Here is a 25,177-nt window from a genome sequence, read left to right as displayed (position 1 = left end):
CATTGAGGATTCAAAATAAAATACATAAGTTATAAATTATTTAATAAATGACATTAAGACAACCAATTACCCATTTGGGTAAAACAAAATTCCTACTCTTTATTCTTCATTCTTTGTATTTAAATATATTTTAGATGAATCAAAGATATAAATGTGGCAAGGAAGAAAAGAAGGAAAAAAAGGAAGGAAGGAAGGAAGGAAGGAAGGAAGGAAGGAAGGAAGGAAGGAGGGGGGAGAGAGAGAGAGAGAGAGAGGAAGAAAGAAAGAAAAGAAAGAAAGAAAGAAAGAAAGAAAGAAAGAAAGAAAGAAAGAAAGAAAGAAAGAAAGAAAGAAAGAAAGAAAGAAAGAAAGAAAGAAAGAAAGAAACAGACATTTTTATCATCTTGGAATGCAGAAGATTGCTCTAAGAAAAATCTGGACACCTTTGAGAAGGTGTCGTCCATTGAGAAAAAAGCTGATAAAATTAGCTGTATTATACTTATTACACTCTTCAGGGGAATAAACATGATAATAAATAAAGGGCTGAAAGTGAGCAGATCCCTTGGCAGGGCCTGGATAGCACTGTGGGTCAGGCCCAACGGCCTCTCTCAAACCTATGCTCCCTCTCCAGCCCAGGGGCCTTCAGTCCTGCTGACCACCGTCCTCTCCCACAGATTGTCTCACTCACTCTCACCCCACCCTCTTCTTCCTCCAGGCTGTTCTCCATCATCACCCCCTCAGGAAAGTATGGAAAGAAGACCATCTCCCCTGATTTCTAAATTCCAAACTTTACTTACTCTCTCATACCACCACCAGCTGCACATATTCTAGTTGTATCTTTACATTTATTTGTACAATTTTTTGGTTAAGATTTTCCGCATTAGAAAAAAAGGTAACTTCTATGAAAAAGTCACTCTAGTTATATACTTGATTTTCTGCCCCTTGCCTTCAGCATAATCCATGGTTCCTGGAAGATGATGTGAACGTGATAAACAATCATTGAATCAATGAACGAATGGGAGAACACAGGCAAAGAGTTTAGGCTGCGTGCCTGGGGTCGGCGATGGTCCAGGGGGAGGGAAGTGGGAGGGTCTACAGGAGCCTAAGAGGGAACGACAGCCATGACCACATAAGAGTGCCCGCCTCTCTGACCGAAGGAGCAGGGAGACTTAATGTTGACTACAAATCATGGAAGGACCTAAGGAGCTGTCATCTGGAGATGAGGCCAGACGGCTGCCTACACAGCTGACTGCCTCAATTCTCTGAGAGCTGTGCTCAGGGAGAGGTGATCACAGCCAGATTTGTGGCCCTGAGCCCCAAATCCTCTGTACCTTCCAACTCTGGAGGCATGAAAAGATTCTCAGGCTCAGAACTTTGGAACTGAAGCAAAGAGCTGTTTCTGGCAGGCGCAGCCTTCAGCAGAGACATACCACCCACACCAGGGCAACCCCCAGCAACCAATGCTTGTGTTCCAAAAAGCCACTTCTTACATAAACATGTAAGTGTTATTATTTTATACCATCTATGGTTATCGACATTTAGTGGGTTATCTGAACTTTATTTGGAAATATATTCTACAGCACTAAAACAGAATTCCAATAAATCATCTGAAGAAAGAGTGTGGCTTGAAGTACCCGAACCTACACCTGCCTTTGAATGTGTCCCTGATAAGCATAGTACATTTTATGTAGTTCGTGTGGCCGACAGTATAATGCCTCCCTAAGACGTCCACATCCAAATTCCTGGCACCAGTGACTATGTCACCTTTCATGCAAACGGGACCTTGCAGATGAGATTAAGTTGAGGATTTGGAGATGGGAGACGATCCTGATTATCCCGGTGGGCAAATGTAATCGGAAGGGTCCCTGTAAGAGAGACAGGGAGGCAGGGGGGCCCGCGTCACAGGGAGGCTGGGAGATGCTGTGCTACTGGTTTGAAGATGGGGAAAGAGCCATGAGCCTAGGGACACGGGCACCTCTAGAAGCTGGAAAAGACACGGAATGGATTCTCCCTGGACCCCCCAAGGGAAGCAGGCTTGAGGCTCTTTTATTTCAGACTTCTCACCTAGAGAACAATTAGATAACACATTTGTGTTGTTTAAAAGCCCCCACCCCAAAGTTAATTCTTTCATTCTGTAAATACTTACTGCATGTCGACGATATGCCAGGCCAGCACTAGGGACATGGCTGTGATCCAAAGAGGGGAGGTCCCTGCACACCAGCATGTAGATGACAGTTGCACATAGATATTTAGAACTTCCCATGCATCGCCTTTCTGTCCAAACAAGACACGCTCCATCATGGGATTCAGTTCCTGTAGTAACCGAAGGTCAAACAGAGGACAAGCTCAGTGGTGGAGGCTGAGTGTGTGAAGACGGCAGACTGGGCAGAGGTACCACACTGATGGGTGCTGTGTGTGGGTGAGGATGTCGGGGGTCACAAAGCCAGAAACATGTAGATCCCAGAGAGGAAACACTTCTGTGTAGCAAGTTCCCTGTGAGAACACTTCAACATTCCCACGGCCTCCAATAGAGTCCAAATTCTAGCAGTGTTTTCAGGACCCCAGTGAGGGGGTCCCAGTCCACCCTTCCAGCCTCCGTGTCCTCTGTTCACTCAGCTCGCTGAGCCCATTGCAGTTTCCAGCACACATCGCACACCCCCTTCTCTGCTCTTTTGTGCACAGTTTCCTCCAGCTGGAATGCTTTTTTCTTTGTCAAATGCCACCTCACCTGGAGGGTGAGCACCTTCCCTAAGGGTTTGTGTTTGCCCAAGGGCTCCTGCAGCCCACAGCTGCCCTCTCTGCCCATGTTTAGATGTGCTTCCCACAGCACTGGCCAACCCCCTGGGTACTGGCCTGGTCCTCTTTCCTGATGTCCCTTCGCTATGCCCAGCTCAGAGCCTGGCCCAGAGATGAAAACATCAAAAAAGACTTACAAGATCCTAAGTGGAAAAAACACAGCAACTTAAAACTATTGTAAAACAACCAGGGGAATCTGAACAGTGATATCTGATCATTTTAAGGAATCATTGCCAATTATTTTAGTTGTAAATATGGAATTGTGCTTTTGTTGGTTTTCCAAAGTTCTTATCTGTTAGAAATACTTTTGATATGTTTATAGATAAAATAATATGACGTCTGGGACTGATTTAAAATAACCCAGTGAGGAAATGGGTGGGGTACAGACAAAACAAGGCTGGCCCTGGGCGGGCATCACCGCATGGGTAGTGGATCACGGAACTCAGTGCATTGGTCTCCCTGCTTTGTGTGTGTTTGAAAGTTTCCATAATAAACATCACAAACGTGTGAATACCAAATCGCTTTTTGATTTCATTTTGCCTGTGTTGTCTCTTACTAGCTAACTGCCTGAGCCAAGAGGTTGGACATCTCTGATTCTAGCTCTTAGGAGGTGACTTTAAACAGTGTTTTGTGCACATACTTCAACATGAAGGAGAAGAATGAGGAGATCATAGAAGAGATTTAACTGACAATAATTTGCCACTGTCTATGTAAACCTCAGGCCTTCGTGGGACATGTATTTCTTAAGGGTCTTCTCCATTTCTATCTGCATAGTCTATACCTTCACTTTCCTCTTCTGTAAAATAAAAGTGATTAACACTCTTCAGGCACACCTTCCATTTTTTAGAGAAATTTAGGAGCAAATAAATGGAGTACACAATGCTTCAAATGACCTTGAGTGGAAAGGGCGGACAGAAACAGAAGTCCCAGTAATAATGAAAGAACTGTGCTTGCCTGCTCACCCACCCATACGCCCCACCATCACCCATCCCTGCCCTCCCCCGACCAAGAACAGAGAGGGTCACCTTCCACCAACCACGAGGGACAGGGACACAGAGGACTTTGCTAAATCTGGCACCTACCGTGTTTATCAACACCCCTGCCTAATTTAACAGAGGAAACGACTTGTTTTGATAAGACAGAGCTACATGCTGGTAAAATCAGATAAGCGGAGTTGGACAAAAGCATTTCCTAGGCCTGCATTCCATGTTTCTCGTTTGGCCCGAGAGCCTGGTTTCATTTTGAAAAGGTTAAGGGAGTCTAGGGTGACCTTCTCACAGTTTGCAGGGTGCTGCACGAGGGACGGCGCTCTGTAACTCTCAGTGGACTGCATTCCTTGTAGTCATCATTGGAAGAAATGCAGCCATGCTGGGAGGCCAGCCCTCTCGAGTCGTAAAGGCAGGCCAAGCCCACAATGTCAAACAAACTGTAAAATCTTTACAGCCCTTGTTCTCACTTTACACACCATGCAGCTTTTCCTCTCTCGGGTCCCCAAGTGTTGGCAAAGGTCAAGTGTCCCTTTATTTACTCTTGCTCAATTGCATTTTATCCATCTCTCAGGAACAGAAACAAAAGTGTCAAATAGAGACTTGGTTCAGGATGTGACCCTGACTTTTGCAGCCCCAGGGGACAAGCATGACCTGAAATAAACTCTCCCACAGCAGCTTCTCAGATACAATCTCCGAAGTATGATGTCAGCACAGGGTTGAAGCTGGTGGGAGGCCCAGGGCACAGGGGAGTGAAGGACTCCAGGGGCCAGAGGGGCCCACGAAGGGACCATGATGGCCTGAGATGTGGCAGACATGGCCTCAGGCTATTGACATGGATGGAGGCCAAGTGCCCCTGTGAGAAGCCTGGGGACTGCTTGGTGGTCCCCATGGCCCACTGCACCTGCTAGAGAAGTCTTTGCAGATCTTGAGAGTCATTGCCATGATGTCAAAGATGCCTGGGCTCAATCCTCACCTTCACCACTGTGTTGGTTGGGGTCAAGGCTAAGCTGCTCCAGCAAAGAGACCCGAATTAACAATGACTGTTAAGGAACAAAAAAGTCTATTTTTTGCTCACATGGGTTGTACAGGTAACAGCTCCACACGGCAGCTCAGGGAGAGAGGTCCCATCTCTCCCGCTGCTCTGTCATTTCCTAAGGCCTGGTTCTGCTGTGTGGTGAATTCTCGGCCCTCCAAGGACAGGATGTAAGAGTGCAGAGGGCACACCCCACCCCAGACGTAGCTCTGAGAACTTGTGAAGGTGTGACAATTATGTTCACAAACTTGCCACTGTGTACTCACATTGGCAGCAGTGTACAAACAGCTCGGTCAGGTTTCATAAACTTGGTATATCAGTGTCTCACAGCTGTATTCGTGTTGACGTGTGGTGGTGTCTTGCTGAGTGGCGTTCATTATTGTTGTTGCGTGCTGTTGTGTGTCGTCGCGAGAATGTCTGAGCTTGAATTAGGGCAATGAACAAACATTACATTTCTTGTTAAACTTGGCAAAAGTGGAAATGAAATCAGGGACATATTAGTTCAAGTTTATGCCATGAAGAAAACGGCAGTGGACAAATGGATTAAATGTTTTTCTGAGGGGAGAGAATATGTCACTGACGAAGAGAGGTCAGGGTGGCCAGTAACAAGCAGAACTGAGGAAAACATTGCAAAAATTCATTGAACTGTGCGTCAAAATCATCAGCTGACTGTGAGAAGCATAGCAAATCAAGTAAACATCGATAGAGAAACAGTTAGGAAAATATTAACTGAAAATCTTGGCATGAGAAAGGTGTGTGCAAAAATGGTCCTGAAAGAGCTCTTGCATCACAACAATGCACCAGCTCACAGGGCACTGTCTGAGGGAGTTTTTAGCCAATAAACAAATAACTGTATTGGAACAGCCTCACTACTCACCTGATCTGGCCCCCAACTACTTCTTTCTTTACCCGAAGATAAAGGAAATATTGAAAGGAAAACATTTTGATGACATTTAGGACATCAAGGGTAATACGATGACAGCTCTGATGGCCATTCCAGAAAGAGTTCCAAAATTGCTTTGAAGCGTGGACTAGGCGCTGGTGTCGGTGCATAGCTTCCCAAGGGGAGTACTTCAAAGGTGACCCTAGTGATATTCAGCAATGAGGTATGGAGCACTTTTTCTAGGACAAGTTTGTGAACTTAATTGTTCGACCTTGTAGTCACATGGCCAGGAAGGTGGTTGCGGGCTGAGCACCTATGACTGAGGAAGGAAGGGAGAAAGGACATAGATAAACAGCCGTCATCATGGCACCCATAGCCTGTGCGGTCAGCTTGAAGCCATATGGGACCAGCAGGGGAATAAGGAGTGACTGCTTAACGGGTTCAGGGTTTTACTGTAGTGATGGAAATGTTCTGAAATTAGATAGTGGTGGTGACTGCTCGACTCCATTGCAGCTTAGAGAGGAGGAAGCAGGCATGTCTGTCTCTTTGGCTCCAGCTTCTGCATCCTCCCACCCAAACATAGCAGTTTCCAGGGCTGCCTGCATCACACTTGGCAAATCATGACTATAGTAAGTATAACTCCAACAGTCGTTTATTTCGTTAAATCCCTGGACATCACTAGCTCATTCTCGGCACCAGAACATACTGATATCCTTGCCTTTGGGGCTAGTGAAATGTGCTTTCCTAAGCCCTACTTAGCTCTCTGCACTGTGATCATATAGGATTTGGCAGTCTGACCGGCCATAACTAATTGGTTGTGTTCCCCTTGCCTCTTGCAATAAAAAGCCAATAAAAGAAAATCCATTTTTGTGTGATGTATAAATCATGCATGTCCCAAACCCTAAAAGGCTTCAGCATGCTGGAATGAGCCTTCTCCTTATGTGTACATCTCTAGAATACGCACACCATTTGTTTACTGTATCTGCTGTGCACAAATCATCGCAAAGTTCCAATGACTGCTTCTCACTCATCCTGGGACAGTTAATGGGATGCTGGTTGTTTAACCCCAACACTGCTTCAAGAAAATTCAATGTACTGCCCAGGTTTACTCTCTGCCCAATTCCTGGAGAATGTCATACAAATAGCCGATTATAACCTTGGATTTCATTGAGTGGCAGGCGGTGAGGGGTGACTAAAGACCAGAGCATCTTCAACAAGGAATGAGAAGAGGGACATTCTTTCTCAGGGGAACACAGTCCTGCCGTTAAAGAAAATGGGAGATGCTCACTTATGCGATGCAGCCACTTCCACTTTTAAGCCCCAAGGCTCTAGTAACAGATTTCAAGCAGGGAAATAGATCCCAAGGGAGCAAGTGCTTTACTTTCTGCCTTTAGACACGTCATGTAGTGTGATAGCCAGATTAAGGGGTTTACCCGGGCGAGAGCTAGGGGAAGAGAGCCTGTGTTCATGCCCCACGCCAACGGTGTGCATCTGCTCACCTGACTCAGGAGAGGCCCCGTCTCCAGGTCTAGGGTGCCTTGTGTGTGTATAAGCCCCTCCCATCAGCCCATCGTCCGTGACAGTGGGACAGAGGGGGTTGATTCTCACTGTAAATTCTAAGACCTTGATGAAAATTATTGGTTTATTTGGAATTTGTTTTATAGACACCATAGTCCAAGTGTCCAGTCTTGGCTCCCAGACAGAAATTTCTACAAGAATTCCCTTCTTCTCCATTAAGCATCAAATAAAGAATTGTCCAACAAATGTTGGTTGTTGAGAAACCAAACTTTTGAGAAAATGAGTGGTCCCTAGGGAGGCATATCCACACGCACAGGACCTTAATTCACCTTATAAATGGTCTATCTACTAAGTATTGACATTTGTAAATCTAGAATTTTTTAGTAGAGGAATTTGGCCTGTGAACAATCTTTCTTGTTATCTAGAATCATTGATTTAACCACTTGTACAGAACACAGATTAAATGTAGTTGATAACATCCTACACGGTGAAAAGAGTTCTCCAAAATACTTTCTTATTCATACAATGGCCTCTTCACAGACAGAGCGATATCATTATCTATGTTAAGAAAAATATCCTAGACTTGGAGATAAGGCTAAAGGGCGTGTGGGGTGTCCCTCCAGCGTCATACTGGGATGTCCTTTCCCAAGTCCCATGAGGCTATTTCATCATCTCAGCAAAGTGCTGGGTCTCACATTGCTATTTACTATGAACTGCAGATTCAGACTCTGTAAGTTACATGTTAACTCATAGATCTTTTTCAGTAAAGAGGCAAATAATTTCTGCCCACAAGAAAAGATAACTTCAAAAGATATGTGTGTGTGTGTGTGTGTGTGTGTGTAAATAATATAATATAATACCTATTAATAATATAATATAATTAATATAATATAATATAATTAATAATATAATACCTATTAATAATACCATAAATAATATAATGCCTACTATTTATGATATATATATTAATTACCTTGAAGGACATTCACCAGTTTTGTACCTGACCCAGCGACCTTGCTGTCACGTTTCTCCTTTAATGCCTGTGAACACCCAGTTCCTTAAAATACTCTTTGAACCAGCTTTAGCTACTGTCTGCTTCCTTCATTAATGAGTTAATAAGTCTTTGACACTTGTTCATTCTGTATTTGAAATTTAAAAATACTATACTTTGTCATACCCGTGACACAGAAGAACCAACCATTGCCTGAAAGCAACTCAGGGCAAAAACATCCAGAAGATGGGTCCACGTGGCTCTGCCATCCCGGGGAAATGTCCAGTCACAGTTTCGCCTTTGAAGCATTCAGAAGTGAGACAAATCCCTGTGAGGTCTCTCCCAGCTCTGCCATCCCATCACCCTACTATGGGATGAAAGTGTCACCTGAAATTCATGTGTTAAATTCCTGACCCCCAAGACCTCAGAATGTAACCTAATTTGGAAATAGGGTCATTGTAGATGTTAACTAGTTCCGATGAGGTCCTAATCCAATATGACTGGTGGCTTTATAAGAAGAGAAGAGACACAGAGAAAGAACGCTGTGTGAAGACAAATAGAGACTGAAGTAACATGTGTATGAGCTGGTGACAGCTGGCAAACTCCAGGAGCTAGAAGAGGCAGGGAGGATCCTGCCCTGAAGCCTCCAGAGAGAGCTAAGCCCTTGATCTTTGTCATTGTTATGGTGGCCCCAGGACACTGACACGCCCCAGGCGCATGGCCTTCTTGAGGATGGGAGTGTGGTTGGCTTCACTGAGATGTGTGTCGAAGACCTACGAAGGTGTTTGGAGAGTCACCACTCAACTGACCTGTCCTTGAAGGTTGAAAACCGACTCTGTGTGTATTTAAATAGCTGGGTCCATTCCAAAAGCTCAGGAGGCCGCTGTAAATGTTTTGGATACTCTCCAAACTAACATTTCTAGACCTCTTCAAGCTCCATGTCAAACTAGCTTTTCTTTTTTAATTAATTAAAGCAAAGCTCATCAGTTTGTTTGAAACTGCAGGGCTCGGCAAACTTCACTTACGAGGAAATATGTGTCACTGAATTTCCTTTTAATAACTTTGTTGACGTGTCACCAGCATACACAATCCAGGATTCAATTTCTGTCGGCACTGGTGGGTGTGTTCAAAATTGAGGTCATGGCATGACTCCATTCGTTCCAAGACCGCCTTCCCCATAACGTTTTCCTGTGTTGTAAGCCAGCCATGAAGACAGATCAGACCAAAATACTCTATTGCTATCCTCACTGCTGTCCATACCGAGCTGCATTTAAATCCTTCCCAGTAAAAGGACCCATCTGGGATACCTCTAGAGGAAAAGGTGGAGAAGTGATGTGTATGAAGAAGGCCCAGTCCTGGTTTTATCAGATCACGTAACCACACTCCTTCCCAGACATGAAGGAGGAGATAAGCTCTAGCTCCCTTTCCACCCATTTACTTGGTTTCACTGGAAACTCTTCCCACTCCCTCATCAAAGACGAGAGGTTTTTGAGACATTTAGGGACTTCCTAAATTTCTTATTATGACGACTATCCCTTATTTTTATTAGGGAATGTTCAGTGGCAAAGCAGCCGTCCCAGGCCAGTCTGGATGCGCTACACTCTTCCATGATTCTCTCCATTTCCTGGTCCCAGATGCCCAGGGTACAACATAGCGCCTCCAAGGACAGAGGCAGACATGAGCCCCACTCTCCCAGAGAGACCCACGAAGGTGACAACACCCCCTAACTACCACCTGCTTGTTTGTGCCACTGGGTTTGGGCGCAGAAGCACCTTCCAGTGCTTTCTCCAGAAAAATCCGAATCACGTCCTAATTCCTTTTCTGAAACCTAAACGAGCCATCTCAGTCTTCCGAGACGGTTTGCCAGGGAAGATGGTTATCGGCATAATTTTCTAAATGAACACACTAAATTATATGACTTTCCAAGATTCTGATGGCTGTGACAGATAAGAAAAAGGAACAGTCAGAAGAGTAACCAGATAATTCACCCCAACAAACAAGGCAATCCTAATGACCTTTGTAATGAGGCCTTTCTAGGCTTCGTCACCTAAGCATGTCACACACATGCACACACATAAAGCTGTCGTCAGAACATCAGAGAGACAGCCCAGGGAAGATGCTTTCATCTGAGCGTGTGCAACGCTTATCTGAGAGGAGGTCGCCAATGCAGCCGTGTCTTCCATCACTTATTGAAGCCCTTCTAAGTTTAAGCCCTAAAAGTTCCTCTTTATGCGATGTGAATGCTCACCCTCAGAGGGGTAGTTGATATTTGTAAATTATACTTGTTACAGTGATTTATGCTCATTGCAAAAAAAAAACTCAATAGCTGCCAAAATATAAGAATAAAGCAAAAAGGGAATTTCCCCTCCTCTTTCTGCAGGGAGCTGCTTTCAGGAGCATGTCCTCAGGCATGTCTATAGTCCACTAATAGTCATGGAGACGGGTGGAGATGGTGTTTTCCACATACACACGTGGGCTCACACCCATCCTCTGCGCCCATGTCCTCGGGGCACCTACTAAGTGCAACACGGTGGTTCCTCCCACCTACTTACAGCCCTGCCCCAGAATGTGCACTTTGAGGCCACAATTACAGCTTCTCTTACAAACACCCGCTCACAGCTTATCATCAGAAGGGCCCTGTGAAAAGCTCTGTGAAAGCTGCCAATTATTCTAGAAACCAGGGTTCTGCAGACACTTCTATTAAGAATGAAGCATCTCCCAGCTCTGGGCTGTCTGGGTGAAATCTCACATCCTCCATTGTGCCACACAGGCCTTGGCTTCCAGAACTTCCCAGAGCCTGGGCCTCCCACCATGCAGTCTGCCTCCTTCTTTCAGGTGCCTCAGAGAAAACTGAACCATAAATTCCTGGTGAGACAAGAGTAATGCAGGAGGCCCATCATCTAAGTTTGTCTTCTGCACGTGGGCAGTGGGGAAGAAACCAAAGGCCCCTTGTGCCTGGGCATTCACTCACAGTCAAATTTGGAATGGAAGGATCATCTCATCCAGACCAAAAGAGTCCACATGGCACTTCAGTTCCCCAAAACTCTTAATGGCTCCCACATACCATCCAAAGGAAATCCAAATACCTTAGAGTGCCCAGGCCAACCCTCTGGAATGTACCTGCTTTTAGCATGGCTCGCTGATTTCTCACCCAGACGACAGAGTGCAGAGGCAGCTCCACTATTGTCGGCAAGACCACAACTCTTGGTCTCAGCTGAAGGGCCTTTGCTGAGATTACCCGTCCTCAATCCTTGGCAGTCAAAGCAGGTACGCCGGCCACACTGACTTTGTCCCATCTCTGGGGTGGAGGGAAAGGCCTCATTTGGCCACACAGAGTTTTGTCAGCATCAAAGACCCTCCAGCTGCTTTCAACCAGCCAGCAAACCACTAAGTTCCATGCTGGCCCCTGCTGGATCTTCCCAGATCAAGACTGAGAAGGACCCCATTACAAAGAGGAGAATTCCAACAGTTATTTCTCGGTACTTTGCTTCAATTTCATATCCAGTTGAAGTGTGTTCAGAGTTACTTAACTAACAAAATGTATTTGGGATGCTAAATGGATACAAAAAGAACATTTTCTAGTTGGCTTTGCAAAATATATATCTTTGTCACAATCATAAACTTAAAAGTCCACCTGAAGTTATGTGACGCAATGAATGGGGGAATCTGACATTACCCCCTCCATTGAGACATCAACTGGCATTGGACGCCACAGTCCAGCACCTGATAAAGAAGCGTCCTGTGAAATGTGAGTCCATTAGATGGTCATGGCAGCAAAGTGTAGATCAAACCCTACAAAATAATGTCAGGGTTTCAGATCTTGAAAATACATGTTTAAGCCAACTTACATACTTTTCTAACAATATTTTTATCACCCAGAAGGGAAAAAAATGTTCTGAAGAAGTTATTGTTCTGGAAGCTCTAACAATGTAAACTTTTATATCACGGTACATTTATCTACACCTCCAATACAAAAAGCTACTCTTCTAGATAAGGGGTATCTATTGCATTTTGTCTGCCCAGCAACTTTTCCTTTTTGGAGCTCTGCCCTGCCACCCAAGACTGTTGATCACAATAGCACATTTCCAGTTAGAGCAGTGTGTGCACGTCCCACAGCTCACAAGTGGGAGCACGACCCAAGCAAGGGCAACCAATTTCTCATCCCTGGAATTCTAGCAGGAGCCCTGTGGAACCACGGCGATTTCCTGTGGCTGTGAGAATACTGCAAGATAAGAACTGTAACTGCAGGAGAAATCCCAGCAGGTGAAAGGCAGAGTCCTGGCATTGCCGGAACCCTGAGGTCAGTACAGGCCTGGACGTCTCAGTTATCCAAACCGATGCGTTCCCATTCACAGCATAAGCACGTTTACTTTGGGTTTCTGCACATGCAGCTGAACTGGCTGTGAATAACACACTACTAAAATCTGCAAATCTTTTTGCAGTTACCCCTGGGCAATAGCATCACAGTGCTCGGGTTTTGTCCAAACACAAGTGCATCAGGATGACTGTGGCAAAATATTTATGCTCTACAATGCTACCTTGGTCACTCCTGATCTTGGGGTTCCCAAGACCTGCAAGTCATGGAGCTGACTGGATGCCCAGGTGACTCCACTGGACTGTGCCCTGGGCATGGCACCATCGTCTGTCCAGCAGCAAGCCCACCTTTTCATGATTCTTAGCTCCCATGAGGTTCCTCTGTCAGGACGAGTCATTATAGCAGTTCTCTTGTGTTAGACCTGAGTGTGGGAATGTTTTTGAATTGAACTAATACCTGATTAGTAGTAGCTTCTCTACAATAGACACACTCAACAGTGAAACTGTCGCCGATTTCCTCTCTTTAAAGAACAGCAAGAAGTCAGGAGTGGAAGCTGTGTGGCTGCAGCAGGACCCAGGAGTCACAGTCATGGCTTCCATTAGGACATACCAAAGAGTTCCCATTCACCATCTCATTTAATTGTCACACTACACACCAACAGCTTTCTAACCATTATTTTATTTCATTTTACAGATAAGAGAGTTTGGGGTGGAGAAGAAAAGTGACTTGCCAAAGGTCACACTAAATGGAGGAGGTACACTGTACCTATTCAGCTCAAAGGTTCTTCTCTTTCCACCATGCACTTCCTCCCTGCCCCATCTTCACTCACTCCTGCCTCCCTCCCTCTGCTCTGCAAACTCGCCAGGACCACGACCAGGACTCAGGCTAGAGTGACGCTCTATGTTTCAGACTAAGGAAAGGTTAATCAGTCCATGGTAGGCAGAAATGGATGTTGTTTCTATGGAAAGATCCCTACAGCATTCCATAAAAGTACTTATTTTTGGCACTAAACCACATTATGGCAGACAACCATAATTGTTGCAACCTCTTGGTATGTCCTGTGCCAAGGGGGTCCTAGGACCCAGGACTTTTGATGTTAAAAATGAAACCATTCCTGGAAAAACAGGAACAAGAGGGTCACCTTCAGGGTAGGCCCTGGAGGACTTCTCCATAAAGGGATTTTTCACCTTAATGAGGTCTGATCACTTTCATTCACCATGGTAAGCAGTGTTTTCCAAACTTTTTGACCACACCCACAGTAATAAATACATTTTACATCATGACCCAGTGCACACTCAGAAAATAAATAGAGTGGAAATGAAGAACTAACATCTAATAAACTCTGATATCCTCTATTCTATTCTGCATCGTTAAAAAACTGCTGGTTAACAAAATAATAAATTGATTTCAAGACCTATCATTGGGTTGCAAAACATGGAAGAAACACTTACCAACTAATTTTGTGAAGCCAGAAATTCTTGGATACCAAACCAGATAACAATAATACAAAAAAAAAAAATACCCAAGAGAATACCAAGATGGAGCAGTAGGTAAACACTGTGCTTACTTTCTTTCATGACCACATCAAAATTACAACTAAATTACAAAACAACCATCATTGAGAATCACCTAAATTCTTGCTGAACTGAAGCCCTACAACTTAGGACACACATAAGAAGCCACCTCCAGACGGGTAGGATGGGTAAAGACTCAGAACAGGTTGGTCCCACACCTGTGTGTGACCATTAAAGATCAGGAGGATATTTCATCTGTGGAGGTCCCTCCCACCCCTCAGAGGAGCAAGAGGTCCTAGCCCCACCCCAGCCCTGGGTTCTAGTGCCAGAGAGAGAAAAACCCCATAATTTCTGGTTGTGAAAACCAGCGGACATTGTGACTGAGTGAGACAGAGGGTGGCTAGAGTCCCAGATGCTCCTCTTAAAGGAACATTGCACGGATTTTCCCACCCACGGAATCACTCGCTCTGAGCTTCAGTGCTGGGGCAGCAGCTGGAAAGGTGGTAGGGACCTATGGTGGAGAACTGAGTTGTCTGCCTTGGGACAGGGGCTGGAGAGGTGGCTTTCTCCTGGACAGAGTAGCTGGCAGATGTCATTGTTTCTTTGTTGAGCCATCCCCCTTCCTGGCATGCGCACGCAGGGCGGGGTATCTGAATCTGCCAGGTATCTGAGTCTCTGCTGTTTGTTTGCCACACCCTGGTGATTTGAGACCCTGCCCCACCAACTTTCAGACACACCCAAGCCACTTCCAGAGGCTTTTTCATACAAACTGCCTGCCTTAGCTCATGCTGCAGATGTTCCTAGGGTCTCTCAAAGCTTCATGGAACCCAGAAAGCAGCATCAGGCTTGAGCGTGTCCTATACCTCTGGCTGAGCAGCCCTAAGCTCAGCACTAGCAGAAGCCAGCCTTGGTTCACAGCTTGGCCTCTCTACGCACTTTCAAGCATGGCACAGGCGGCAGCCATCTGTGGATTTCTTTCTGGCTCCCACTAGGTGGCTCCAGGTGGAGCAGGGGCTGTGGCTGAAATTGACCTACAGTGGATCTCTTCCAAGGTGGTCTTGGGGCTAACCCCCAGTGGACAGCTTCAAAATTAGTTGGTATATCACCCAGCCACCTCCAAAAATGACACACCCATGGGGCAGATTGGGCAGGCACCAGGGTGCTGCTGAGGGAATTCCTGCTCTGTATTATCAGTCCCTGCACAACAATTCTTCCACTGTAGTTATGGCCATTCCTCACAACCAGTGAGCCCATTGAGCACCCATTGATGTGCAATTATCAACCAAGGCTCAACTACAAGAGGAGGGCACACACAATCCACACAAGGGACACACCCGGAGTATGCGGCTCAGGTGACCAGAAAGGACTGCACCACCACGCCCTATAGCACACCCACTACATAAGAACATTCTACTAAGACTGGGAGACATAGCAGCCCTACCTAATACAGAGAAGCAAACACAGGGAGGCAGCCAAAATGAGGAATCAAAGAAACATATCTCAAATAAAGGAACAGAACAAAGCTCCAGAAAAAGGACTAAACAAAATGAAGAAAGGCAATCTACCAGACGCAGAGTTCCAAACGTTGGTTATAAGGATGTTCAATGATCTCAGGGAGAACTTTAACAAAGAGATAGGAAACATAAAAATGGAGATAGAAAACATGAAAAAGAACCAGTCAGAAATAAAGAATACAATAACAGAAATGAAGACTATATCACAGGGAATCAAAAGTAGATTCCATGAACAGAGGATCCAACCAGTGATATAGAAGATAAAGTAGTAGAAAACACCCAACCAGAACAGCAAAAAGAATCCAAAAAATTGAGGAGAGTTTAAGGGGCCTCTGGGACAATATCAAGCATATGAACATTTTCATCATAGAGGTACCAGAAGGACAAGAGCGAGCACAAGGAATTGAAAACCTATTTGAAGAAATAATGACAGAAAACTTTCCTAACCTGGTGAAGGAAATAGATATACAAGCCCAGAAAGTACAGAGAGTCCCAAACAAGATGAACCCAAAAAGGCCAACACCAAGACACATCATAATTAAAATGCCAAAGGTTAAAGACAAAGAGAGAATCTTAAAAGTAGCAAGAGAAAAGCAGTTAGTTACCTATAAGGGAGCCCCCATAAGACTGTCAGCTGATTTCTCAACAGAAACTTTGCAGACCAGAAGGGATTGGCAGGAAATATAAGTGATGAAAAGCAAGGACTTACAACCAAGATTACTCTACCCAGCAAAGTTATCATTTAGAATTGAAGGACAGATAAGGAGCTTTCCAGACAAGAAAAAGCTAAAGGAGTTCATCACCACCAAACCAGTATTACAAGGAATCTTAGAGGGACTTCTTTAAGAACGAAGTGGGGTTAGGGATAGTTGCAAAGAGGAAGGGATTAAGAAGTATAAATTGGTTGTTACATAGTAGTCATGGGGATGTAGGTTATAGCATAAGGAATATAGTCAATAACATTGTAATAACTATGTATGGTGCCAGATAGGTACTAGATCTATCAGGGTGATGGGGTTGGGGGCAGGGTGAAAAAGGTGAAGGTATTAAGAAATACAAATTGATAGTTACAAAATAGTCATGGAGATGTAAAGTATAAGGAATATAATCAATAATATGGTAATAACTATGTATAGTGCCAGGTGGAACTAGTCAGGGAGATCACTTCCTAAATTATATAAATGTCTAACCACTATACTATATACTTGAAACTAATATAAAATAATATTGAATGTCAACTCTAATTGAAAAATTTAGAGGACCTGAAGAGACATTTCTCCAAAGAGGACATACAAATGGCAAATAGACATATGAAAAAATGCTCAACATCACTAATTATCAGAGAAATGCAAATAAAAACCACAATGAGATATCACCTCACCCCAGTCAGAATGGCTACCATCAACAAGACAAATAGTAACAAGTGTTGGAGAGGCTGTGGAGAAAAAGGAACCCTCATACACTGTTGGTGGGAATGCAGACTGGTGCAGCCGTTATGGAAGGCAGTGTGGAGGTTCCCAAAAAAATTACGAATAGAATTACCATATGACCCAGCAATCCCTCTCCTGGGTATCTACTCAAAAAATCTGAAAACATTTATACATAAAGACACATGTGCTCCAATGTTCATCGCAGCTTTGTTTATGGTGGCCAAGACATGGAAACAACCAAAATGTCCTTCGATAGATAATGGATAAAGAAGTTGTGGTATATATACATAATGGAATACTATTCGGTGGTAAGAAAAGATGATATAGGAACATTTGTGACAACATTGATGGATCTTGAGAGTATGATGCTAAGTGAAATAAGTCAGACAGAAAAAGCAGAGAACCATATGATCTCACTGATATGTGGTATATAAACCAAAAACAACAAAAGAACAAGACAAACAAATGAGAAACAAAAACTCATTGACACAGACAATAGTTTAGTGGTTACCAGAGGGTAAGGGGGGTGGGGGGTGGAAGATGAGGGTAAGGGGGATCAAATATATGGTGATGGACGGAGAACTGACTCTGGGTGGTGAACACACAATGGGATTTATAAATGATGTAATACAGAATTTTACACCTGAAATCTATGTAATTTCACTAACAATTGTCACCCCAATAAATTCAAAAAAGAAAAATTTAAAAAGGGGGGAAAAGAGCAATAATATTGTGATAGTGTGGTACAGTGTCAGATGGTTGCTGGACTTATCATGGTGATCACTTCTTTAGCATAGGAAATAAAATCAATAATGTGGTAATAACACTGTATAGTACGAGGTGGGTACTGTTGAATAACTATGATGTATACCTGAAACTAATATAATATTGTATGCTAGCTGTATTTTAATTAAAAATCTTAAAATAAATAAATAAAAGAAAAATAGTCTATTCTAAAAAGAAAAGAAATACCCTCATAACATGGAAGCAAAGATTCTTAACAAAAATATTGCAAACTGAATCCAACCATAGTTTATAAAATGACCAACTGGGGTTTATCCCAGGGATGCAAGGTTTATTTAACATTTGAAAATCAATCAAGACAACTCACATTTTAATGAGTACAAAAAAAGAAGAAACATATGATTGTCTCACTAGATGCAGAAAAAGAATTTGACAAAACCCAATATCTATTACTAATTTTAAAAAACCTTGCATAAAATTAGAAATAGAAAGGAACTGCCTCATATCGATAAAAAGCATCTCTGAAAATCCTACAGCTAACATTATGCTTAATGATGAAATACTGAATTATTTCCCTAGGGTCAGGAACAAGACAGACATATCCACTGTCATGATTTCTAGTCAACATTGTAATGGAGGTTACTAGACAGACAATAAAGCAAGAAAAGGAGTAAAATCACCCAGATTTGAAAGAAGGAAGTAAAATGTCTATATTTACAAATAATCATCTTGTTATTTTGCATAATTATCTATGTAAAAAATCCTATTGAATCTACCAAAAAAAACATTGAAATTAATAATTTAGTTAAGCAAAGTTGTAGAAGACAAATATACAAAAATCAAATGTTTAAAGAATCAGAAATTGAAATTTAAAAATTTGCAATAGGATGAAAAATATAAAATATTTAGGAACACATTCAAAATGAATCATAACCATAAATGTAAAACTTAAATCTATAAAATTAAGAACATCTTTGTGACCTTAGATTAGGAAAATATAATCCCAAAGGCAGACTTCATTAAAAATTATAGAAACTGTACTTCAAAATTAAGAACTCTGTTCTTTGAAAAGCAGAGTTTTCATTATTTAATGGAATGAAAAGAAAAGTCACAGACTGAAAGAAGAAACTATGTGGTAATCGCACATCTGATAAAGGACTTGTATCCAGAATATTTAAAGAACTCTTATAACGCATCAAATAATTCAATAATTGGAAAAGGAAACATCCCAAGTAAAAGAAAAAAAGATAAGAAAATTTAAACAGACACTTCATCAAAAACTACATTTGGATGGCAATAAGCACATTAAACAACATCATTAGTATCAGAAAAATGCAAATTCAAGCCACAATGAGATACCACTATACACCTAACTACTAGAAATGCCTAAAATTAACGACTAACTACAGCAGCTGGAATTCTCACACTGCTGGTTGGAATGTAAAATGGTAATCGCTTTGAAAAACATTTTGTCAGTTTCTTAAAAAGTTAAGCAAATACCTATCACATGGTCCAATCATTCTGCTCTTAATATTTCCCCAAGAGAAATGAAAGTTTATATGCATACAATAACTTGTATACAATGTTCATAGCTACTTTATTGGTAATAGCCAATAACTGGAAACAAAAATGATAAACAAATTGTGGCAGATCCATACAACAAAATACTACTGAGCAATAGAAAGGAATAAACTATTGATATACACAACAATGCAGACAAACCTGAAAATATGCTGAGTGAAAAAAAAACAGACAAAAAAGTCTGCATACCGTATGATGCCGTTTATGTAAAAATTCCAGAAAATGCCCACTGTTCCATAGTGACAGAAAGCGGGCCGGTGGTTTTGCCTAGGGATGGAGATGAGGATGGGGCAAAGACGTTCAGAAGAGACGGATGACCAGAGGGAATGAGGAACTGTTTTTGAGTGATGGGTATGTTCTTAACTTGATTGTGCTGGTGGTTTCTCAGGTATATACATATATCATTGATGTGTCGAAACTTATGTGTGGAGTTGGTTGTATTTTCACTACATCTCAGCAAAGCTGTTTAAAAAACAAACAAAACCCAAATATGATTGGTTTGGTCAGCACTCAGCACAGTGTCTTTTAAGACAAATAGCAAGTACAGTTGCTTGAACAACACAGGTATGAACTGTGCAGGTGGGTCCTGCACATGGATGGTTTTCAATAAAATACATTTTGTCCTCCATATCCCCAGGTTTCACATCTGCAGGTTCAACCAACCACAGATCGAAAACAGTGTTTTCGATCCAGGGTTGGAAATTCACGGATGTGGAGGGCTGACTGTATGCATTGTTCTATGCCATTTTATATAAGGGATTTTTGACCATCTACAGATTTTGGTATCCAAAGGGGTTCATGGAACCAATCCCCCTTGGATACCTAGGAATGACTGTTGTTAATTAAGTTTCTGGGGAGTCAAAAGTTATAGGTGGATTTTTGACTGTGGGGGGGAGTTGGCTACCCCCCTCCCCATGTTGTTCAAGAGTTAACTGTACTCAACTCACATTTATCGAGTGGATACCTAAATGAATGGTCTTATTACCTTGAAATCACCCACAGATGTGATGACAGAACGGCGAACGGAGAAGTTTCATTTCTCTACAAACACCTCATTTCCTACCTTACCTCCTACCTCACCTCCATACTTTCATCCCCGTTTATCCTTGGAAAGAGGAACCACTGGCTTTCCACCTCCTGATCATGGGCTGGTTGTCCATATAAAGCAGGGGTGTCCAAAGTTTTTTCAACGTTTTTCACCAAGGGCCATATGCGGTAAAATACACAAACAGCCGGGCCACTCACTCGAGGTGAAGTACGTATTTCCTCACCTGGTTTATTTATGTAAACCAAATATAGTTTTGGAATTTGTTGCGGGCCAATTAAAAATGGATTGCGGGCCGTAGTTGGCCCATGAGCCGCAGTTTGGACACCCCTGATATAAAGCATCCATTGCCCCGAGTCTAACCTGCCCCTTGTGGAGGTGAACTGTCTACTTCATCATTGCTATTTCAAGGTATATAATATAGTGCCTGACAACTCTTTCTGATTTTGGAACACCTTATCCAAATTGTTTCTTATTCATTTTCTATTTCTGCCTTAGAGTAAATTTTATGCATTCGTAACTAGGTTGAAAAATTGGGCCTTAGCTTGGGTCAAGCATCCTCCACTGCTCCCCATGATTGCTTTCTGCATTCCGCAGTTATCAGAATCAAAATGAGCGAGTGTCTGTGAATGCTTTTTATTAAATGAAGTCTCTATGTAACGGGAGGTGTCATGATTATTGGGATACCAATTCAGTAGGAGTGAATGGGGAATATGGAAAAGGGGAGTGAGGTCCGGGCTAACAGGTCAGGGGACCTGAAAGACTGTCCAGTGTGGCCATACTGATGCCTGGTCACCTGAAGCAGTGGGTTGACACCCAGGCAGACCCTCCCAGAGGGACATACATAGAGGCCAGAATGCTCATTCTTATTCAGATCAAACTGAGAACTGCATAGACTCTATAAACTGTCTTCTCCAAACACACAAATAACGGAGAAAAACACTGCAAACAATTTCTAGGAATTCACACACATCTTGAGATCTATCCATGGGCTGCTAGCTTAGAACCCCTGAGAAATAATAGATAGATGTTCTCAAATACAATAGTCTTTCTAAGCTCCGTGGTGTTTGCTGGGTGCTGTCATCACTAGGCTGCATTTGAGTTGCTAGCTGACAAAGAAGTGCCTTGTTACTCTAGTTCAGACACAGGTACAGATGGCTTATCTTTTATTTTTTTATTCAATTTTTCCCCCCACCCCTGGCTTATCTTTTAAATTGTCAATTCTTTGAAGATGGTCCTCAAGAACATTAATTTCCCAGAATTTAACATATTAATGTGCATTAACCCCACCTTCAAACCAATGACCTTAAAGAATTCTACCAGCAACGCTATTTCCTTCTCCTACTACAGAAGGGGAGCGGCAACTGAGAGGTCCAGACTGTCTGTGTTGAACCCACCAAGCAAAATGACCAACCGTTTGGGGTGGAGATGACTCACTGCCCCTTTTCTCATCATTTTGAGTGCATAGGGGAGGAGGTGTGTCCAGAGCAGTTTTCTCCAGAGGCAGGGTTCAGGCCTCCGCTCCTGCTGCATTGCCTGCTGTGGTCCCCTTTGAGTGGTCTGCTATGTGTTGGTTTCTTTTGGTGTTTTTTGCCTGTGACTTTGCGAACTATCCCGGGAGGAGAGACAGAAAGTCTTGGTATCTGTGAACAAGCACAATGTTGCTTTCAGCTTAAATATCCACTGGGAAACCTCAAGGTTTTCAATGTCATTATTATGGAAAACAAAGATTACAAAAGGAAATAACTTAATGTCACTCCCCGGTCCCCATTGGGATTCAGTTTGACCTCGGTTTATCTTTTCTTTGGTGGGTTTTAAGTCTTGAGAAAATCTACCCAAGAATGAAGAATCCACAAAGGATGTGGTAGACTTGGGTTGAGGGCGGTGGGATGGGGAGGGAGGTTTAAATCTGCTAACTGGTCAACTTGTACTTGGTCACGTTGTACCTGGGTGTTATTTCTTCTGTCCTTTTCCCCTTCCGAATTAATACAATCAATCGCGACTCCGGAGAAATTCCTCCGGGGCGCACTAGTTTCAGCAGCCCGCCTGTAAAGTCGCCACGCCCCGATGACCTGTTTCCCCTTCAATCTTTGATCTTCATAGCTAAAACCTGCTCGGGCGCCGGGAGGCTGGTGGGAGCTGGCGGCCCCGCCCGCCCGGCGCGGCCCCGAGGCCAGTCCTGCCCCCGGCCGCGCGCCCCGCCCCGGCCACCCCCGGCCGCGCCGCGGCCTCCGCCCAGACCGGCTGCGAGCCCGAGGTGCAGCCGCCGCCGTGATGTGACCTTCAGAGCCGCCTGCACAGGATGACCGGAGCCACCGCCCCGCGGCGCCCGCGGCTCGCCACGGCCTCCCGGGCGCTCTGACCGCGCGCGCTCCCGGCTGCCCGCCCGTCTCCCGTCCCCGGTCCGCTTCCCTGGCCCTTGGCCCGGTCCTCGCCATGCCGCCGCCGCCCGGACCTGCCACCGCCCTGGGCACCGCGCTGCTGCTGCTCCTGCTGGCCTCGGAGTCTGCGCACAGTGAGTACCGCGTAGGGGCCGCGGCGCTGGCTGGATCGAGAGACCCTCCCTCAAAAGATCCCGCCACCCCCGGGACAAGGGCAGAGCCAGTGCCCGCACCCCAACCGGTCCCCGTGCTCCCCCGGCCGGTGCGCTCCCGCCCAGCCACCGCATCCCCAGGCCCGCTGCTGGGAGGACCGAGCGTGCGGGGCCCGGGTTAACAGCGTGTCCCGGCTCTCTCTTCGCTCTCTCCCCGCTGCGTCCTCCCGCCGGCATCGGTGCAGCCGTGATGCTGCGGGCGCGCGAGGCGGCTCAGTTCCTGCGGCCCAGGCAGCGCCGCGCCTACCAGGTCTTCGAGGAGGCCAAGCAGGGCCACCTGGAGAGGGAATGCATCGAGGAGCTGTGCAGCAAGGAGGAGGCCCGGGAGGTGTTCGAGAACGACCCCGAGACGGTGAGCGCGGGGGCCGGATGCGCCAGCGCTGTGCCGGGGAGGTGGGCAGGTGGGAGGTGTGCGCCGCGGCTGGGCGGGACTGCCGTGCGGAGCTCTAGGGCCGACAGGTCACCTCGAGCGCTGTCCCTGCAGCACCGCATTTCTGGGGACATCCATCAGTGCGCGCCCTGGTGGGGAGCCCCGGGGTTCCCCAGGCACCCCAGAGTTCCCTTCCCAGACTCTACGGTGAGTCCCTCATGTGGGGGCTACAAGTCACACTCTGAACTCTTAAATATGGAGACATCGTGTTCAGGAATAGTGAAAGGGCAAGGATTTAGGGTGTCGGAATCCCGGCCCGCCCTCAAGCGTCCTCCGCACCTTTTGAGCCTCAATTCTCCAGGTGACCCCCAGGTGCTCTGGTTAGCTGGAGGCAGGAGCACATCTTTGAGCGGGGTCCTGTGGAGCCCCTGCAGTTAGTTCCCTTCATTATCAGACCTCTAGAGGCAGACACCGTAAAGGAAATACGCTATATATGGCCCCTCCGCCAGAAGGCAAGAGAGGCCGTTTGTAAAATGTAAAAGAAATGCCTTGGTTAAAAAACCCAAACAGCTTCGTACCTTCCCTCCGCCTTAGCTGGATTGGAGGTGAGGGGTGGGGCTGTCCAGGCTTCTTGAACCTCATGGAGAGGATGGAGGGTTTGCCAGAAAGAGGAAGTGAAAGATGTGAGGGCTAGAATTGCTTGCAGTAGCAGGTCCTAAAATATGATTACAGGAATAGTGCTAGACCATATATTGGGGGGAGGTAGGATGGAGGGGAGGGGGCACAGAGTCAGGGGGACCTAAGGGAGGAAAGTGCAAAAGCTCCCCCTCACACACAGGCACCAGCCCCTTTCAGCAAGATGCTCCTTTAGAAGCATCTGGTGACTTCAGGAGCCTGATGGTGCTGGCTCAGGACTTATTTCTATTAATAATGTCCTTGGAGAATGTGGGGCGCCAGGCAGCCAACTGCAGAGAGCAGCTCAGGTGTGGACTTGGTCTGTGCAGGAGCTGTGTGATCTTAAGGGACAGGAGATGTGTAAGAACATTTGTGGTGGTTATGACCTGTGGGACCTAACGGAAGCCCTAGATATCTGTTACAGAGCAAATAACTTGGGAAAATAGAAGTGATAGAAGTGGGGTGGACTTACATTACGTCACTTTATGCTGTGAGATCAGGGTGATTTCACAGCTGTTTTGGGTTCTGTCAGATTTTTTGCTTTTAAAGAATTCCTCTGGAATGAAATAAATGTCACATGCAATAAACGAATGGCTCTGTGTGACTGAAGTAGGCTTCTTTTCGACTTATATTTCTGATTGGTTGACTTGACAATCCCTTTTAAGTCCTCTTTCTGAAAACTGGCTTTAAAATTATTGACTCTTTTGTGCAGCTCTCTAGCTATGGTAGCGTTATTTTCTCCATTGTCACTGCTTTCAGTGTCAATAGCAACACAGTTGTATGTAGCAGGTTTGCCAGTCTTTACTGACCCCACTGTTTCCCCGTTTCTTAATGATGAATCCTGGTGACTCAGTGAATCATGCTCCTGCAGAGGATTTCTGAAGGTCCTAGCAGCAGGGCTGTGTGCCTGGCCACCCAAGGTCACTGCCCAGTTATGGAATTGTATGACAGGTGCAGTGTTCTCTATCCCCATGCCTACTCTGGACTGTTGCTTGTGCAGAAAATGTGGGATGGGGCTTGCAGGCGACAAGAGTTGAGAGTAACAAGGCTGCCATCCACCCAACCAGCCCTTTCCCTGCCCCCACCCCAGTTTACCAGGACAGAAAAACCCTGGCCCGGCTTTCCCTTGCTGTCTGGACATACTACCCATTAACCACAGTGCCACTTTTCTCAGAATGTTTATCCTGTCTCTGACTGTAATTGCTGT

At 44.8% G+C, this 25,177-nt stretch overlaps 1 protein-coding gene across 1 annotated transcript in view; it reads left to right on the top strand.

Moving 5' to 3' along the window:
- Nucleotides 1-22,582: 22,582 nt before the first annotated feature.
- The window catches only part of GAS6 (growth arrest specific 6), a 44,841-nt gene continuing 42,246 nt past the window's right edge, over nucleotides 22,583-25,177 (top strand). Inside the window, exons 1-2 of the mRNA XM_033104558.1 lie at nucleotides 22,583-22,847; nucleotides 23,111-23,277. Of these exons, the coding sequence (XP_032960449.1) occupies nucleotides 22,769-22,847; nucleotides 23,111-23,277 (246 nt within the window). The 5' untranslated portion in view covers nucleotides 22,583-22,768. The remainder of the gene's footprint in view (nucleotides 22,848-23,110; nucleotides 23,278-25,177) is intronic.

The sequence above is a fragment of the Rhinolophus ferrumequinum genome, chromosome 4, assembly GCF_004115265.2.
Source record: "Rhinolophus ferrumequinum isolate MPI-CBG mRhiFer1 chromosome 4, mRhiFer1_v1.p, whole genome shotgun sequence".
Lineage (NCBI taxonomy): Eukaryota > Metazoa > Chordata > Mammalia > Chiroptera > Rhinolophidae > Rhinolophus > Rhinolophus ferrumequinum.
The sequence above is the reverse complement of the archived record's forward strand: the minus strand, read 5'-3'. Positions and strand labels throughout refer to the sequence as shown.